This window comes from Amia ocellicauda, chromosome 6, assembly GCF_036373705.1.
Source record: "Amia ocellicauda isolate fAmiCal2 chromosome 6, fAmiCal2.hap1, whole genome shotgun sequence".
NCBI classification, from domain to species: Eukaryota; Metazoa; Chordata; class Actinopteri; order Amiiformes; family Amiidae; genus Amia; species Amia ocellicauda.
Window position 1 is genome coordinate 22314631 of NC_089855.1, and position 19348 is coordinate 22333978.

General features: G+C 35.7%; 1 protein-coding gene across 2 annotated transcripts in view; it reads right to left on the minus strand.

The window, feature by feature from the left end:
• Positions 1 to 19348, minus strand: part of LOC136751235 (protein diaphanous homolog 3) — a 371067-nt gene that overhangs the window by 74638 nt on the left and 277081 nt on the right. The window contains exon 23 of one of the 2 annotated variants that reach the window (XM_066706676.1): positions 7100 to 7224. In XM_066706676.1, coding sequence (XP_066562773.1) covers positions 7100 to 7224 — 125 coding nt within the window. Of the gene's footprint in view, positions 1 to 7030; positions 7225 to 19348 lie in introns of those variants that run through there. The other variant, XM_066706675.1, reaches the window with a different exon arrangement.

The following is a 19348-nucleotide window of genomic DNA, read 5'->3' on the forward strand; positions in this document are numbered from 1 at the left end:
AAAAACACCCTGACTTGATACAATGTCAAAATGGTCCAACACGACTGAGTGTGCACTGAAGCAGAAAATCTGAAGCCACCCAAGTGTGCGTAATAAGAGAGATGTATATGGGTGGAGGCAACGAGAGAGAAACAAAACAAAGGTACAAAGAAAGAAAAAAAAAGGTTTGTTTCTTGTTTTCCATCCATGTAAGGAAAAACCTGCTTCTACTGGCTACCGCCAAACTATATAGCTGGGACAACCTGAATCAAAATAATACAGACCAACAATGTTTTTACAATGTGTACCTTGTATTAGTATGACACAGTTGAAGAAATGCAGCCAGCCTTTCACCTAAACCTTCAAACATACAGTATACTTTCTGAATGTAAAATATAATTATAACTACAGAAAGGTTTGGGTTATAGCATTGCTCAATACAATCTTAACATTTTAGTAAGATGTCAAGACAGAGATGGCAGTGGGTTTCTAAAAGAAAAAGAAAAAAGGGAAAGACGGGATGCAAGCAGGATTTGAGAAGCATTAATTTGGAATGAAAACAGAACAAAAATGGACTTTTGAAATGAAAAAGCAAAGTTCCAGGAACCTGTTGCCTGGTTAAGATGTCACCTTGTTTTAAGAGAGAACTTGACATGATTTTTTTTTTCCAGAATTGAACTGCAGTCATTGTATTGTAAAAGTGCATTATGAAGGCTGCAAAAAACAAATGGGGAAAAGGAAATAGGATTTTGAAAATATCATAAATGATACTTAACAGAAAAAGAACTGTGGAAAAACTAGCACAAAAAGTGCAAAAAAATAAAAACACCTTTCAAACATTTGCATGAGCTGTTTAAAGCACCATGCTTTGTGCAGGCTTAATATGATCATATCAATCAGGCTCTGTGGTAATGCTAATTTCTGATTCATAAATAAATCATCAGGTTTACAGCTCCAATGCAGAATATCCCACTAATACCAAACCACTGGATTTAACATGTTGATAAATCCTGCAATTTAATTTGCATTTATCTACCAATTTATAAATAATGAAAGACAAATAAAATTTATGAAAAATGTCTCCAGTCGATCACGAGGGAAGTGCATTAAGATACTGGAAAATGGCCTAGTTGCATTAGATGCCATTTGCCTTTCTATGTATGTATGAAAATAATGGGGAAGTTGGAATTAAAGCCTGTAGAGAATATACAAATTACATGATAAGCACATTAATTCAAGGACTAGACTAGCTTGATCAAAACATAGTTATGGGAAAGGACTTACATTTTAAACTCAAAGAAATGGCATTCTGTAACATTGAATAACGTTTTAATGCAGCTCTTAACGTTAACCTGCACTGGTATTGGCTTTATTAAACATTAAAAACATTGCTGAATCTTTTATGACTTCCAGACTGGGTGCAATTCATATGTGTTCATCTTAAGATAAGGAGGGAAAAAATTCAGTCAAGACAGGGGTGTCTAAATGTTTGGCTGCCACTCAATCAAAATCAATCAGAGCAACTGGACCAAAGCACTGTAGTTTAATTAATACTATTAAAGTAGTGTTTTTTTGTTGTTGTTTTTTTGTTTGTATTTACAAATGAAGGGATTGAATACTTTTCACGTGCCACCAGAAATCTCAGATATGCATGAGCTGAGAAACCATAGGTATTATTTATGCGAGACAGAAATCCTATACAGTGAACTATACATTCTTCTATTTAAACAGTGTATTAAAATATGTATTCAATTTAAAACACGCATATCTCACTTCCATACTCGTTTTTTGTGGTAATTTAAAAGATAGGGAATGCACTAGACAGTATTGCCTAATTTGGAAGCTCTGTTGTAAATAGCTCTAAACAAAGGACAAGACCTCTAAAATAAACACAGAATATATGTGATTGCATTATACATAAAGCAGGCTAATGTATTTGTCTCTATACTTCATAAAACAGATCGCTGACTTCTCAGACTGCATAATCATTATCTGTAGGCAAGTTTAGGATATAAAAATAAAAAAACATAAAGGAAGAGTTCTGACAGGATTTAAAGGAATATATTGAATACATTTTTCTTTAGTCTTTTAAAATATTACTAACTTGAAACATGGATAAATATATAGATTTTTCATGATACATTTTATAAGCCTGTAAATATAAGCCTTTTAAAGTTGTTAAATTATGTAAATGATGCCTGCCTAACTTTCTGCAGAAATGCTATTTGGTAGGAAAGTGCCTCAGATGATACTGGTATTTCTGATACCAAACATCATCACATCTTTTTGAGGTCTAAAAGGTTGTATCTATGGTTTTCATTCTGTACAAATGTGTGAGAAAGACAAAAAGAATCTAGATCAGGTGTTCCAACCCATTCACTTTTCAATCTGTCCTTTTCTTTGTCTACTTTGAGGTCATTTCCTTAGCAATTTACCTCACAGAAAATTGGCCCAGATCTGTTGTTTCCTATCTACTTCATATGCTCAAAGCATCTTAACATCGATGTCAGGGACAGGAAAACTCTTTGGTTAGGATGTGGCTGTAAAGCCCATTTCCCTCATTCTACTATCCCACACATCATCAGACAGCAATGCAACGCGTCATATTGATGTATATGGTATAGAATAACTGACTATTGACGTCAAAGGTTGTAGAAACCATTACAGAGAAAGGGTAATTTAACTGCTTACCAGATTCATCGTAATTGGAAAAAATATATAGATATTTTTATGAACCTTTTTGTTTTGTTTTCAGTTGTATGTTCTTTACATATATCAATTTTGATTGATTATCTGCTCCATGTAATTGATTATTCAAATGTTATGAGCTAGACATACAATCAGCAACAAGGTCAAGATCACAGTTCATATAATTGATTTGACATTAACTGGCAAGCACTTTGACATTAACATAAATACTAATTAACATTATGCATTTACTTACCTTACAGTTTCACTATGATTACATATTTTCTCGCTTCAGCTCAGGTTCATCCATATCATGAACAAAGATTTAAATTTGAACTGACATTGTTAAGTGTTCATATTACAGTAAATCTGATGGAACTGTGTGTTTGCATTCTATAGAGCTATTTCGGTTTAACAAATTATGTGCAGATATAATCGGAACCATAATCAAACTTTGAATTCTGTGAAATGATTACACTTATTTCACAAATATTTGCTAATATTACTGCTTTCATTGTATTTCAATCTAGTTCTAACTAGGAATATAAAATAAAACTGCAAGTAAATTGGAACCTACAAATCCTGCACTGCAGTTTTGAGCTCACCTAGTAAGCAAAGATAAATAATGGAGCTAATCCAAGCTAGGCATAATGTACTATCATAGCCTGGCATATTGAAAATGCAGAATAGTATCAATCACTCAACCTTCAATACCTTTGGACATATAATAAGAAACTCACTGCTATATACATACAGGTATTCACACCCTTAATTTGAATAAAATGTATGCAGAGTAATTTACGTTTCCAAATATTGCTCATTAAACTACATGCATTTAGCAGTAAGAGGTTTTTTAAATGCTGAATTAGCTGAGAAAACAGTAAAGATTGCGGTAGACAAAACTGAGTTTTGCCCGCCACTCCATTGATTTCAAATATGGATAATAACTTCCAGAAATATAACTACTATAGGTGGCTTGGACTGATAGACTTGTGTATCTCCACAGGGACTCCATTACCCCTTGGTGAATTCCCTGTCAGATCTTCTGAAAGTTCTTTTGTGTCGCTTCTGCAAGTCCTGATGGCTCCATTTCTGCTGACACCACTTTTTTTTATTTTTTTGTGTGCGCGCTTACAAAAACCTGGCTCATTTCCTTGATTGGAATATAACAAGCTACACAAAGCCTTTCTTCTATCTTGTAGAGATAAAAAAGACTAAGATATTTGGACATTAAGGCATGATTCGGAGCTTGGATACTTATTTTTGAAAATAATTGGCAAGGATATTTTAAAAATGAAGATGTTGAAAGAAGGGATTATTATAGAACATCCTGTGAAATGGTTAACTTTCAGTTTGGCAAGTGAAGTGAGGCAGAGGGCTTGCTTCCTCCTTTTCCCTGAAAATCAGTTTAATGTAAGCTGAAATGTGCATCTCAACTTACAGATGGCAAAAGTCAAAAAAGACATTTATACAGATGCCCCCTCTAGAACTGAAATATTTCCTTTAAAGTAAAATGTACAATATGTGAGGTAAAACATAAAATCATCATCATCATCATAATAATAATACAATCAATAGACTATAAAAGTAAAGCGACCCACAATGCAACTGGAGACCTCTATCTTTATACATAGACATTGCAAATAGGATGTGTGACCTTTACATAAGTACTTTCAGCCTCCCAAGGAGTAATTGAATGATGCAAAATTAACCACAACATGATTGGCTCCAAATAATATCAATAAACCATTCCCCTGGTGGTTTCTAAATCATTTCTGAAGCACCATATTTTCTACAATTACAGTACAAGATCTAGGGCTGGATTAAATTAAAGAAAGAAAAAACAAAACGTTTGCACTGCAATTCATTTAGAGAAGCATTACATCAAATAAGTCACATGACAAAAATGATGTGGTAATAAAACAAAGCTTCTCACTCCTCCTGTGTCACACAGCGAAGGCTGTACTGAAACTATAAAGGACCTATGAGAAACAACCCTGCTCCTGCTATTGTGGCTCCTCTTTATTTAGACTACTTGAAAGCTTTGAAGTCTAACACCAGAAGGTAAACAGAGTCTGTTAAGTGCAAATCTAATAGAACAGTAGGGGGGTTTAAAACCTTGGTTTACATATCCTCAGATTTGTTTTAGTATTGTGCAGACTTCTCAGATTCAACCAAGTTTAATCATTGCTATGGTGATAAAACATATATTGTCCTCGTCTTCCTTATGGGGGAACAGTCTTACCCTAGGTGCAGCTTTCCCATATCTCCATACTTTCCTGCAGCAAGTTCAACAACATGCTCAACCATGTCCAAACGACTTTGTAATTTTCAGTTTTAACACTTCCCACTCATTTGTCAGCCACTTTGAGCTTGTAGTGTGGTTAATAAGGCAAATTTGGGTTAAAGGAGTCCAAAATAACATGCTTCTGTATTCATGAATGTATACTTCAAATGATGCAATTTGTATCATTAAGATAATTTAATTAGTTTAAAGGGATAATGAACACTCATATGGATCAAAAATACCTCTTGCCTTGCTGCTCTGATTGGATTTCATCACAACAGTATAACCCGAACCAAGGACCAAACCACCTTTTTCCCCTGGGACTTATGTAGGGTATAGACTAGTACTGACCATACATACCAGAGCAGCAAGGTAAGAGTATATTTTTAAGGAGAACAAGACTTTCTTCTTTGAGAAAATGGTAATCTATGAACTAAACAAATTAATCACAGTCCACATCTTTTACAGTTCATTTTCACAAATTGATTTTAGCTTGATACATGGTATTTTGTATTCTCTCTAATTAAATAACAAAAAGGAAAAACTGATTTGACTACAGCTAATTGCTTTCATGTCTATGAAGTTAAATAGGAATATATATAGATAGATATAGATACACAGTGACAATTATACTTTAGATGTGGGTGGCTTTTCTAAAGATTATGAACTTGGTCTATAGTGAAGATGGCAATTGTTTGCACATCGGAATTATAAAAGGATTGGGAATGCTAATCAGTTCATTTTATTAAAAGCCCATTGCCTGTGATATTTAGTGACAGGATGTAGTGGCTGAGTAGGCTAGAGGCTGTAATTGCTCTCAGAATGACAAATCGTTTCCAGCAGGGCAATGTCCTTCCTGTTTCTGATTTCTTGCTGGCTGCTTTTAAATACTTGTATGGGATTCTACACATCAGCCAGCTTCCCCTGTCAGAAGTAAAGACATGTCCAGACACCTCAGCGCTGCGCTCCAGCCCTAACCTTTTCATCAGGTTTCCTTTGCTAAAGTAATATATTGTACCTCGAGAGCACTCCTCTAATTAGTGTGCTCGCTAGTCATTACCAGCACCATATGCAAAGCTCCAGTTAATAAATGGGCACCAGCCTTCTGGGACAGGATATACAGAACTACTACATGTATCATTTATGGGTTTCATTTTACCGAATAATCATAGGCTCGTACAAATGCATTGCATCGTTCTTCTCACTTACTAATTTATACAGCCAAAAAGACAAACATAAATAAGACTACTCATATAATGACTTCCCATGATACATATTGTGCCACAGCAGGCTTTTCCTAGCTAAAGGCTGTGTTGTTATTTTCATGTCATATTTAATTTACTCTGAATGCCACTGATAGACAGACAGAAGGAAAGACTGACAGCCATCAATCATATGATAACATCATACATTTTGCAGATTACATACAGATGTCAATTTTAAGGCACAGCAGCCATCGGTTTTAAGATACCCTTCGCCAAATTGTTTTTTATCCTGGTATTCTTTAAGCCATAGAATAAATTACATTTACAAGTATGGCTATGTATTTTTATTTCAGTCTAACTTTTTAGCCTAACTAAGTAGATCAAATGTCAAAAAGAAGCTATGCACCTGTTACCATTTTAAACACATCCAAATCATTACTATAGTTTTTGTCACAGATGAAAATAATTAAAAACAACTCTCAAATGTGGTGGGATGGGGGAGACTTTTATCTGTTTGTCAATCTCTTTTCAGTCTAGCAGCTCATGAACTATTTCATATCTTGGTGACATTTAAAGTAATGTTGATTTACACTGCTGATAAGAGATCACTCACAAATGATCTGAAATCCAGTTCAGACACTGCAATACAAGCTTAACACTTAATACATCATTGGAACTTGAAACAACTCCTTAACACCTTAAAAGGTATAAGGTGCTTCAAAAACATCTACAGGATAGACAGCCATATACATTGCTGGTAAAATAAATAACTTAAACGCTTCTGTGAAATGTAGTCTGAGATCTCACTTTTGTTTTTTTAACGATGGAACCCGACAGACAGCTAATGCAAGGAGTTATGCAAATTAATACTAAATGTTAAATAAACCTATGACTTAAGTGACTGATGTTCAGTGACCGCTGTAACTGTCAGAAAGGATATGGACATTTTTGTCACAAACTTGTCATGCATGTCCTCGGCAGGTGTAAAGGTCTCCAAATCCTTCTCAAGCTGTTGAATCTGCTTCTCCATCTGCTTTAGGTTCTTCTCCAGGTTTTCTGCAGAGACTAAATGGGGAAAAAAAAAGGCATAAATTAAACCGGTTGACATTTTCATTTCACAATACATGAATTATGCAAATACAACTGGACAATCGCAACCCCAAAACAAAAGCAATCAACCGTGTGGGGTTGTTTGCATATAATAATACTGTTGACACACAATGTAATTCTTTAATCTACTTTGTCGTTTTAGGGGGAATGAAATCTTATTTTCCTTAATTAATCAAATGCTGAGTTGAAAACATCCTATTGTCTTTTATGCAGGTCCTTTATTTTCCAGTGCCAGGGCCCAGTACCCTTACTTCATTGCTGGAGACAGGAAATGTTATCTGTCTTCTCCATTGAGTTTTAGATGTCTACATGTTTTTTTTCATAATAGCAGTGCTAAAGATCTTACAAAATACACGTATTAGCTCAATAAAGCTATTGTGCACAGAAAAATGCTGGTCTTTCCAAATGAATGAACATTTGAGAGCATAAAAAGCATATGCATCCTTATGCCTTTCTTCTAAAAAGTAGGCATACATTTAAGGTGCACTAATGTGCTTGTTGAAAAATACAAAACATGAGGTACAGGATAGTAAACAAGAAAATCAAGATCATATAGATGTTTTGAATGTCTTTAAGTGGGTACTCATAGGACCTATATGTTTAATATAAGTAGCTGAGAACATAAAGCCAGCATTCAAGAATAGATGACAACCTTATATAAGCTAATTGTAAATTAAGCACAGTCTCTTAAATTCCCAAGCATTTTGTAGCGCAAGAACAAACATTATGTGTGTGTGTACATGCCACAAAAACATAAGTTATGTTATTTGAAATCTGAGGGAGTGTTTCCACATCTGTCGAAACTTGAACATTTTCTATCAAAAACTACTTCTCCTTGCTCTGTTGTTTTATTGTTTTTCCATTGGAGCAAAAACTACAATCTCCCTGTTCTGCTACTGCAAGAAAAAAAGTATGTTAAATAAATACATTTTCTTTTGGTAAAAATAAATAAATCAGCAAAACAGCAATTATTGTAGTCAAATGTGTTAATGTAAAATCATTTCACATTGTTGTAATTACAAACAGATTGAACTTTAAAATAGGTATGATAAAACAAATAGCATTGTATAACAATATAAGATTTTAAGACAAATTGTGCAGTCTTCGTGAGAACACGGGTGGGAAAATAAAAGGTGCATAATTGATATACGGCTATGAGAACTTAATTTTTGGTCTTTAATGACAAAACAATTAAGCTGTAGTGATTGTGAAATTCCATTATGTGTTTTTACATTCTTGGAATTAATTGCATGAAAAAAGCAAGGGAAGATAAAGATGATACATTAGGTTTATGCAGCATTTCTAAATGGGATTGTTATATTCTTAATTTCCTAACTGTACCATACCTCTTAAATCAAGTGCGAGTGCCTATTAAAATCAAATAATTGGTTCATCAAGCTGCCGATGCAGACAGATGTACATTGAAACAGATGTAGTAGTTTGCTGGTGTTCCGTAAATTGAAAATAATAATAAAAAATAATCTAAAAGCTTGTGATTTAAGGATGTTGCATTTTTCAATGTAAGTTTACAAATGCATGACAGGGAACAGAACAGCATAACAGCCATTTAATACAGCTGTGCAGCCATAAAGTGTTTAACAATACAGTCAAATGCTTCACTTTCTTTTCTTTATTACATTTGTCTATGTACTACAAAGGGCTTGAAACACTAGCAGCACATAGTTATTTTTCAGGGAAAACATGATTTCTATTTGTGAGTTGTAGACGTAGCATAGGAGTGCAAAGCTATAAAAACACATTACGAAGTGTTGGTTTAAAAACAAAACAGAATTCCTGTAATCTCACTTAATTAATTTTTTGTGAAAAATGATACCATCTTTTTATCTGAACTTACATGAAACAACCCAACATAGTATAATGCATTGTTGCCTCGCAATTGGATACATATACTAAATAAAACACAAACGTATGTGAAAAGCTCTTGACAAGCTGCCATGACACATTTACAATCCAAGTGCTACACTGTGATCAAAACACATGTGCAAGTACTCTTGGGGACTCATTTGTTCTTAGCTGAGATATGCACTGTGTCCTCTTGGATATACGGTTTCCCTGATTTGAACCCTAGCAGCATTATCTATAGTGGGGTAGGAGCCTTGACACTGTCAGGATGGTTGAGTGATGCTTGATATAGTTTTTTGAATAAATCCTGGTTACTCATTGTTTTTTCTGCCCACTGATAGTCAGGAATGTATGGCAGCTCACCTTTCTCCTATACTGCAGAACACTTTGCAATATTACATCCTAGTTGATGATTCTGCATTTATCAATATGGATAGCTGCAGAAATAAAACACAGTGGGAACCGCTGAACTTGCCATAAGTGTGGCGCTGAATGCAAATCCAGAAAGAAAACAAACAACATAAATTCCTGTTATTAGTACCCCCCCTCACAAGCCCACAACAAACATTACCACTCCCAGCTGGATGAATTTCAAGACCCAGCATGGTCACTGCTCAATTACAATTGTAATTAACAATACAGACACTGAATTCCATTAACATATAATTAATGCCATTTCAAGTGATTGAGAAACCCAAAGTAAAATCAGTGTGGGTAACTGCTATTGATCCGAACCCGTGACCCACTCAGTCTTGTAGCTGTGTAGTAGCAAGCTACCATTAACAGTAAACTTACACTATCTCTCTGGAATACATAAAAATAATTGTACAGTTAGTTACACTTTTAAATTGAAAAAATAAATAAATAAATATATTCAACAACAAAAAATCCTCATTAGGGTAACTCCCATGGCTTTCGGGCAGAGCGCTTCATCATTCATCTTAAACTGAGAGGTTTACCCCTTTCACTGAATCTCTATTATCTTTATCAGGACTTTCCCGAGCTCCAGTGGGACTCTGCCACACAGGCCAAGGATTTCAGAGAGGATACCACTGCAGCAAATAAAAGCAAAAATATGAAAATGATGGGCAAGTCGAGACGACAAGACATGGATGCAGCCTGACCTTTTCTGTCTCTATACCCACCAAAGGGCTAATGATGTGAATGTAAAGACATTCCTCTGTAGGGCCTATATATTGTACCTTTATATTTATCTTTCTTCTATTAGCCTGCAGCAGAAGCCCTTAAACATCATTTGGGCTCCTCAGAACTCCAGGAAGATGTGATGAACTGCAGCTGACAACGTTCCTTGTAGCTATAAGAATGCCTGATAATGTATCCACTCAGCGAACCCGTAGTGCTAGACAAGTGACTTCAGTAATGACAGTCTTTTCATAGGGCGTGGTTGCGCTTTTCTAACACACTGTTTTGGATCATACATTGGGGGTAGAATTGTATTTTTTATATAAACATATATACATCATCATCATATGCAGCAGCAGCCTCTATTAATCCACTGCTGGATGAGGTGATATCGAAGGAATATAAATATACACCAATCAGCCATAACATTATGACCACCTGGCTAATATTGTGTAGGTCCCCCTTTTGCCACCAAAACAGCCCTGACCATTCGAGGCATGGACTCCACTAGACCTCTGAAGGTGTGCTGCGGTATCTGGCACCAAGACGTTAGCAGCAGATCCTTTAAGTCCTGTAAGTTGCGAGGTGGGTCCTCCATGGATCGGACTTGTTTGTCCAGCACATCCCACAGATGCTCGATTGGATTGAGATCTGGGGAATTTGAAGTCAATAACTTGAACTCGTGATTCATCAGCACATGCCACCTTCTTCCATTGCTCCGTGGTCCAGTTCTGATGCTCACGTGCCCATTGTAGGTGCTTTCGGCAGTGGACAGGGGTCAGCATGGGCAGCCTGACTGGTCTGCAGCTACGCAGCCCCATACGCAACAAACTGCGATGCACTGTGTGTTCAGACACCTTTCTATCAGAACCAACATTCACTTTTTCAGCAATTTGAGCTACAGTAGCTTGTCTGTTGGATCGGACCACACGGGCCAGCCTTCGCTCCCCACGTGCATCAATGAGCCTTGGCCGCCCATGACCCTGTCGCCGGTTCACCGCTTTTCCTTCCTTGGACCACTTTTGATTGGTACTGACCACTGCAGACCGGGAACACCCTACAAGAGCTGTAGTTCTGGAGGTGCTCTGACCCAGTTGTCTAGCCATCACAATGTGGCCCTTGTCAAAATCGCTCAGATCCTTACGCTTGCCCATTTTTTCTGCTTCTAACACATCAACTTTGAGGACAAAATGTTCACTTGCTGCCTAATATATCCCACCCACTGACACGTAATGTTATGGCTGATCGGTGTATATATTACATATATAACACAAATATGCTAAAAAATATATAAATTACTCATATTTGGTAAATTGTTTTGAGCAACACAAAAGAACTTCCCAATTAATGTGTTGTGGCTCCATAAAATGTACAACAGATGCTTTACAGTCCTTGATTAAATAATGAATATCCCTTACTACCTATACTACAATGAAACCCTGTTCCCTACAGTCATGTAAGATACCGCTCTTCAAATAATAGTTCAGATAAATTTGTATTTTTTTTTAAAGGCATTAGCATCAGACCATCCATGGTGTATTTCAAGATACATTTTCAGTTAAAAAAACTTTTTTTTTAAACCACTGTCTATGTATTTCTCTGTTTTGTGTGCTTTAACAGCTTTGGATAAGCAAAAGTCAGGCCTAATCTTTGAGATAATCAGTTACTTTTTCTGGACTGATATATTCTCTTTGGGCAGAAGCATAAAATAAAATATGTCACGAACATTTTTCAAAGCTGGTGAGTGGAAACATGGTTCTTTCACAAACGATGGCTCTTGCATGTTTCAGGGTGTTTGAAACACGATTAACTGGTCATTTTTAGCCTTTTAATCCTCCATCAACTGCTATTTTTCACTTTCACATTCTGAATCGGAGACATTCTGTGGCACTAGGAAACCAGAAACCCTTATATTTATTGTTACTGTAAAATCAAGCAAAACAGAACATAGTAAAAGAATATAAATGGTACAAATTATTATAGAGAATTGGCAGTACGTCCAACCAACCTCACAACCACAGACCTTGTGTAACCACGCCAGCTCCCTCCAATATCCAGCTACTTCACACAGCCACTGAAGAGGAGTGGGACACCATTCCACAGGCCACAAGCAACGGCCTGATCAACTCTATGCGAAGGAGATGCATCACACTGCATGAGGAAAATGGTGATCACATCATATACCGACAGTTTTTAGCCCCCTACCTTTTTTTTTTTTTTACAAGGTATCTGTGACAAACACATGCATTTCTGTATTCCCGGTCAAGTGAAATTCCTAGATTAATGCTTAATTAATTTATTTAAATTGACATTTCCTTATATGAACTGTAAGTCGGTAAAATCTTTAAAATTGTTGCATGTTGCATTTATATTCTTGTTCATGTAAATGTACAGTAGTAGAAAAAAAGGGAAATGCACCATTTAAGGCTGGAATACAGCATTATGAAAATAATTAAACCAATGTGATTTATACGCACGTGTACACTATATATATATATATATATATATATATATATATATATATATATATATATATATATATATATAGTGTACACGTGCGTATAAATCACATTGGTTGAATTATTTTAAATGTTTGTAGGACAGGTTCTTGACAAATGAAAAGCTTAAAAGCGGCATGTGATTTAGATAACTGAGAATCTGCTCTATACTGATTAAGGAAAAGCTGTCTGAGTAGAATGCCAGGTGCTTGGTTGGTAATATGAAGAGAACATTTTCAAGTTTGAACGCTTTGTTCCTCTTAGTCCTAAAGGAAAACTTGTCACAAGCTTGGTAATTTTCTGAAGAGTGATTTGGCCCATGGCATTTTAAGCAAAGTCCCCTTCCAGAACTGCATGATTGTCGTACAGTTTGCAGATTGCACTCCTCCTTGTCTTGTCAGAAATCTAGACAAAATATTTAAAGAAATGTAAATATCTTTCTTCAGCAAAAATAATTAAACAAATAGATGTATGGCAAGAAACAGAAAATGTCAAAAAGGTATCAACACAACAAATACATGCAATGAAAGGTATTTAGAAAGGTCTTGTGTGCAATAAGCTACATTACATGTTATCTTTACTTGTTCTCAACATAAAGACATTGTTTAATTCCTAGTTATCTTTGATCCATACTATTTTTCGCTTCTGATGAATGAGGATAGTTTATATAAGATATCAACATATTTAATAATGTCTACAACCTCTAGCACCCTCTTATGGAACATCCTGCTCAATATTTGTAGATAACCATTAGTGCATAACTAAGCTGATTATACTACTACACTCTTGGATACGGCATTTTGGTGGATTTGAATGCATACGCACACCGGTAATTTGCGCTCAAAATGAAATTTGTGCCGACGTCCAGCTTGTGGTAGATGGTATCTGTTCACTTGTGGGAATTACTGACAGGAGACAGCCGCACTCGTCTAAGTTTTTTTCGAGTGCCTTGCTTTGTGGAGCAGAAGATAAATATACCAATATCCCTTTGAATGAAGTCAGAAAAATGAAATAAATAAGAACAGTGATAAGTGAGATTATCAAGTAATGCATGATGGATGGTAAATTTTCTCAAAGCATGCTTGAAATAAGCCTCAGATCATGAAACAAGAAAAAAGCATATTGCTTTTAACACCTAGAGTCAGTTCTAGAATATTAAAATTCATGCAGTGTCGAGAAAACGGATTTTTGAAGGATTACTTTCACAGACAAACTACTTATGAAATGAAAAAAAAAAAAAATCAATGTAAGCCAAGGTAAACATCTAAAAACTATAAACAAGTCAGCAGCAAAGGTAAGTTGGGTAGGGTTTTCTTTCCCCTTGTGACAAGTAGAAAGTAAGGCAAGCCCTAGGCAAGAGACTCTCTCGGGACAAAAGTCAGACTTTCTTTTTCTTTGCTACAGTAGTTGTCAATTTCAATTTTTATGCCCTTCCCTCAAGGAAGTAAGAAGCATATTACATTAAAACAAATTTCACCTCTTATTTAAATAGCAATTCAAATTAAACTTCCCCTAAAGGAAACCACTTGGCTCCCTTACTTATCAGCTGGGATAAGTAACCAGGTTAAACATTAGCAATCTCTGATATAACCATGGACCTTAACATAAAACAAATATTCAAAGCTGAAACATGATTCAACAATGAAGGCAATAATTATTTTTTAAACAACAACAATCAGGTTACAACTGACAGAATAATAAGTTTATTGGGAAACATTTAGCATTCCATAAAGCATTCCTATTTCAACTGTATTTGCAGTGACATATGATTTGTATTGAACTTCTCTTGTGCACATTATATGTACAAAAGGAACTTATTCTAATTCAAATATTTAAAAAATGAAATCATGCTGTAAAGAGATTGGTCAGATAAATGTCACAGCATCAATTAGCAATGAGTTACATCTCCCAAAATGTCTTAGAGAGGCATTACACTTCAAGAGATGGTATAATGGTAAACAGAAATGATGTAAATAAGACTTCTTCTTAGTAGCCTGGTTCCAAACTAGCTGTAACAGTTCCCGCAGTGCTTTGGCAGCCATGTCATAGGATTTGTCAGGCATCAGTCACGCAGCACAAGTCAGTGGTCAAGCATTTCAGAAGTGACATTTTTCCTGCTGGCACCCCTGGCGTGCGTTGCCCTAGCTGTTTTATTTGTTCCATCATGTAGTGGACATCCTTCACTGGGACGCCAGTCCTTAGGAAAGGTTACTGTTACTGACAAGTTCTGATTGCTTGGCAGCCCTGCAAAGAATGTGTAGTTTCTTCCAGCCACTGAGGATATTTGAATAAAATAGACACAAAATTATACTCAGTATAGTCCTGGTATGATTAAAAATTAAATAAAAAACAAATACGTCTGAGGTAGTCTTCAGCCATCTATCGTCCATGTTCAATTCCCAGTCAGTAAAAGACATTTTACTACTGAATACTTCTTTTAATATTACATCATATATATATATATATTTTTTTTTACACTGGTTTAATCCAATTTAAGCACATACATATCTGTAATGAAATGTAAAATATAATAGGTCCAAAGTTCGATTTCAGTTTTGTATTGTTTGAGGAATGGTGCTGCCTTTTTCAAACTAGTCTATACGGCTTTCGCGGGCTCATAAACCAAGTTCAGTTTCAAAGAAATGCACAAAGAATGGAAATACACGCCATTGGTCCAATAACTGTTGTAGGAAATTTAAGAAAGAGATTGATTTGACAGGGAGAATTATGTATGCCACAGTATTATTTACTTATTATTATTACTATGCATCTCTGCACTAAAAAGGTTCCCAATGTCTCTGAATAACATTAGTTTCAGGTTGGATGAAAAACTGAAAATGCTTATCTAAATAATTTATTTCAGAAATCACCACATCCTTTATTATACATTTTATTTGTTAAAGAGAATACTGATATTTAAACGTTCATGTTTAAATTGCCCAATCATGTATGCCATTCAAATACATTTATTAATTTCCCATCTGCTCTTCGACATAAGGAGGGACTCTACAGTAAAATAAGATTTGTTGTAAACATATTTAACAGTAACTATAAGTTACACAGAACTTCATATTAACCACATTATACACATTTTGTTCTTGTTTCGAAAAAGTGCTCCTTCAGTTAAAATTGGATAACTGATCATGCATGAGGATGAAATAACGGCTGAAAACAAACTGATTTAAAGTTTACTTGTGTGACTGAGTGGAATATTTGGATTGCAAATGCAATTTAAACTACATTTCTGAAATTTAAAAACATAAAAAATATTGCAGTTGCCATGGAGAAAGTGAGTCAGTGAATACATTGTTAATCAAATTAGTATCAATGATCTGTGGAAAAGGTGTTAACAGTCAAAACCATTTTCATACCAGGAGGCTTTTCAACTGAATTTTGTTTTTCTACTTCTTAAGTACTCTAAAATAATGATAATCTCTCCTTAGAGTTGTGTCCTCCTCAGAATAAAATAATTTCATGGGGTTCCATTTGACAGTTAAATTATGTTTATGAGGTCTTGTTGTAGCATATTTTATTTGAGTTCCATCCAAAGGTATAATGTGCAAATGAAACGTAGGCATTAGAAAATACTGGGCTGGGTCATTGCAAAGGAAACTACGACACCATGATTGATTTTCAGATAGACCTTTTAAGATGTCAAAAACACAATTATAGTACAACTATGAACAGCATATGAATTTTCTGGAGGATGGCTTTTATGGCTGTCAAGGGAGCAGCTTGCCTAAAAAAATAAGGAATTAAAGAATTAAAGTCTGAAGATGCCCCAACAACTGGAGTGTTGGGAGGGAAAAAAAATATAAAATAAAAAAACTGAATATTACAACATCCCCCATTATTTCCCATTAAAAATTAGGTGATGGATTTATTATCTCAAACAGATTTTTAATTGACATGACTGCAGAATGAATTTCACCATCTTTGTTCTGCAACACAGCACAGCTGCAGAATAAGTGAAGGCGAGTGCATGTGTGCTCATTATCCTTTGCAGTTTGGAGGTTTTCAGATGCTACTGTCCATTTAACTATGATTGAGCTTGAGGGCACCCAAAATTTTAATCAACACAATATAAAACATTGTACTGTAATCATTGTAAATAAAATGTATGCATAATGTATGTATGTATATACAAAATACACTTTCATATAGAGTTGATGAATGAAAATGGTGGATTCTGAAGCAACATTGTTAAGAGGAAACTGTGAATGCTCAAGTTTATATGTTCATTTAAATGGAAGTGTTCCAAATTGTGGGTAGATTATGGTACTTGTTAGACTTCTAAATCCAACATTTTTCCACAACAGAAATGTAATCTGGGGATGCACTGTATTGTAATGAACACTAGATCAGAGCATGAGCTTTTTGTTCACTTGCCTAATGATTTTGAAATAAAATGGAAGGGTTTACCATCCCATCTCCTAACTATTAAGCAAATATTTCTTGTCACTTGATTTAATGGGTGTTGACAGCACACTGAAAATGATAAAACACATTGCATCTAACCATTCATTATTACTATGTAAATTAAACATTATTGTTGCGTTTCTTTTAGGCTGGTAATAACTATTCCTTAAACATGAACTCTTGCATAAAACACACCAACACAGAGCTGTGAGATGTCCCATTAGGTATTATTTGATCATGGTCATTAATTACAGGAATTGATATCTAAGAACTGAGTAATTGACCTGAACTTTAATTATTTATTTTTTTGGCATCATCTGCCGATGTCTGATATATTTTTTATTGTATATATCCTATACACCCACACACTGCATGGCCAAACGTATGAGGACACCTGCTCATCGAACATCTCATTCCAAAATCATGGACATTAATATGGAGTTGGTCCTCCCTTTGATGCAATTACAGCCTCCACTCTTCTGGGAAATCTTTCCATTAGATGGTGGAAAATTGTTAAGCGATTTGTTTCCACTCAGCCACAAGAGCATTAGTGAGGTCGGGCACTGATGTTGGTGATCAGGCCTGGCTCATAGTCTGTGTTCCAATTCATCCCAAAGGTGTTCAGTGTAGTTGAGGTCAGGGCTCGGTGCAGGCCAGTCAAGATCTTCCACACCGATCTTCACAAACCATTTCTGTATGCACCTCACTTTGTGCACGGGGGCATTGTCCTTCCTCGGCCATGGAAACCCATGTCATGAAGCTCCTGATGAACACTTCTGGTGCCAACTCTGCTTGCAGAGGCAGTTTAGAACTCGGCAGTGATTGTTACAACTGAGGACAGACGATTTTCACTCGCTCCTCGCTTCAGCACTCTGCGGTCCCATTCTGTGAGCTTGTGTGGCTGACCACTTTGTGGCTGAGCTGTTGTTCCTCCGAGACATTTCCAATTCACAATAACTCTAGCTCTAGCTCCAGCTCTAGCAGGGCAAAAATTTGCCAAACTATGACAGAGCCACGTTTAAATAGCCAACTCCATTAATTAGAAGGGGTGTCCACATACGTTTCGCCATGTAGTGTGTGTGTATATACACCGATCAACCATAACATTATGACCACTGACAGGTGAAGTGAATAACACTGATAATCTCGTTACCATGTCAGTGGGTGGGATATATTAGGCAGCAAGTGAACATTTTGTCCTCAAAGTTGATGTATTAGAAGCAGGAAAAATGGGCAAGCGTAAGGATCTGAGCAATGGAAGAAGGTGGCCTGGTCTGATGAATCACGAGTTCAGGGTGTTGACTTGGCCTCCAAATTCCCCAGATCTCAATCCAATCGAGCATCTGTGGGATGTGCTGGACAAACAAGTCTGATCCATGGAGGCCCCACCTCGCAACTTACAGGACTTAAAGGATCTGCTGCTAACGTCTTGGTGCCAGATACCACAGCACACCTTCAGAGGTCTAGTGGAGTCCATGCCTCGACGGGTCAGAGCTGCCTACACAATATTAGGCAGGTGGTCATAATGTTATGGCTATGCATATATACATATACATATATACATATGCGTATATATGTATATAAACACACATATATATATACATATACATACACACACACATTATATATATACACATATACACACACATATATATATATACACACATATATATATATACACACATATATATATACATACATACACATTATATATATATATATATATATATATATACACACACACAAATGCACGCACACACATGGTTTCTTCCTGCCTTCTGAACATCCTTATCAGAAACGTATCGCTGTCAGGCAAACTTTTGTTTTGCTGCAATTTCAAACATAATGTAACCAGCTTTATACACAATTGACACTTCTCAGGTAAATTAATCACACATGTGAAACACACAGTGAGACTATAATTGCAATACAGACATTGGAGCTAATTGTTATGCTAGTTATTTGCAGGAGAGGTATTGTGTATTCTATAGGGTTAGATTTTAGTTTTCCCATACATTTTAAATTAAATCTCTCTATTTACATCCTTGTTTTGTATTTTTACTTTGGGACAATACCATTTGCTAGGATGACATCCCATAACCACCCACATCCAGCAGTATCATATTGCTTAATTCTGTATTATATACTTTATTTCC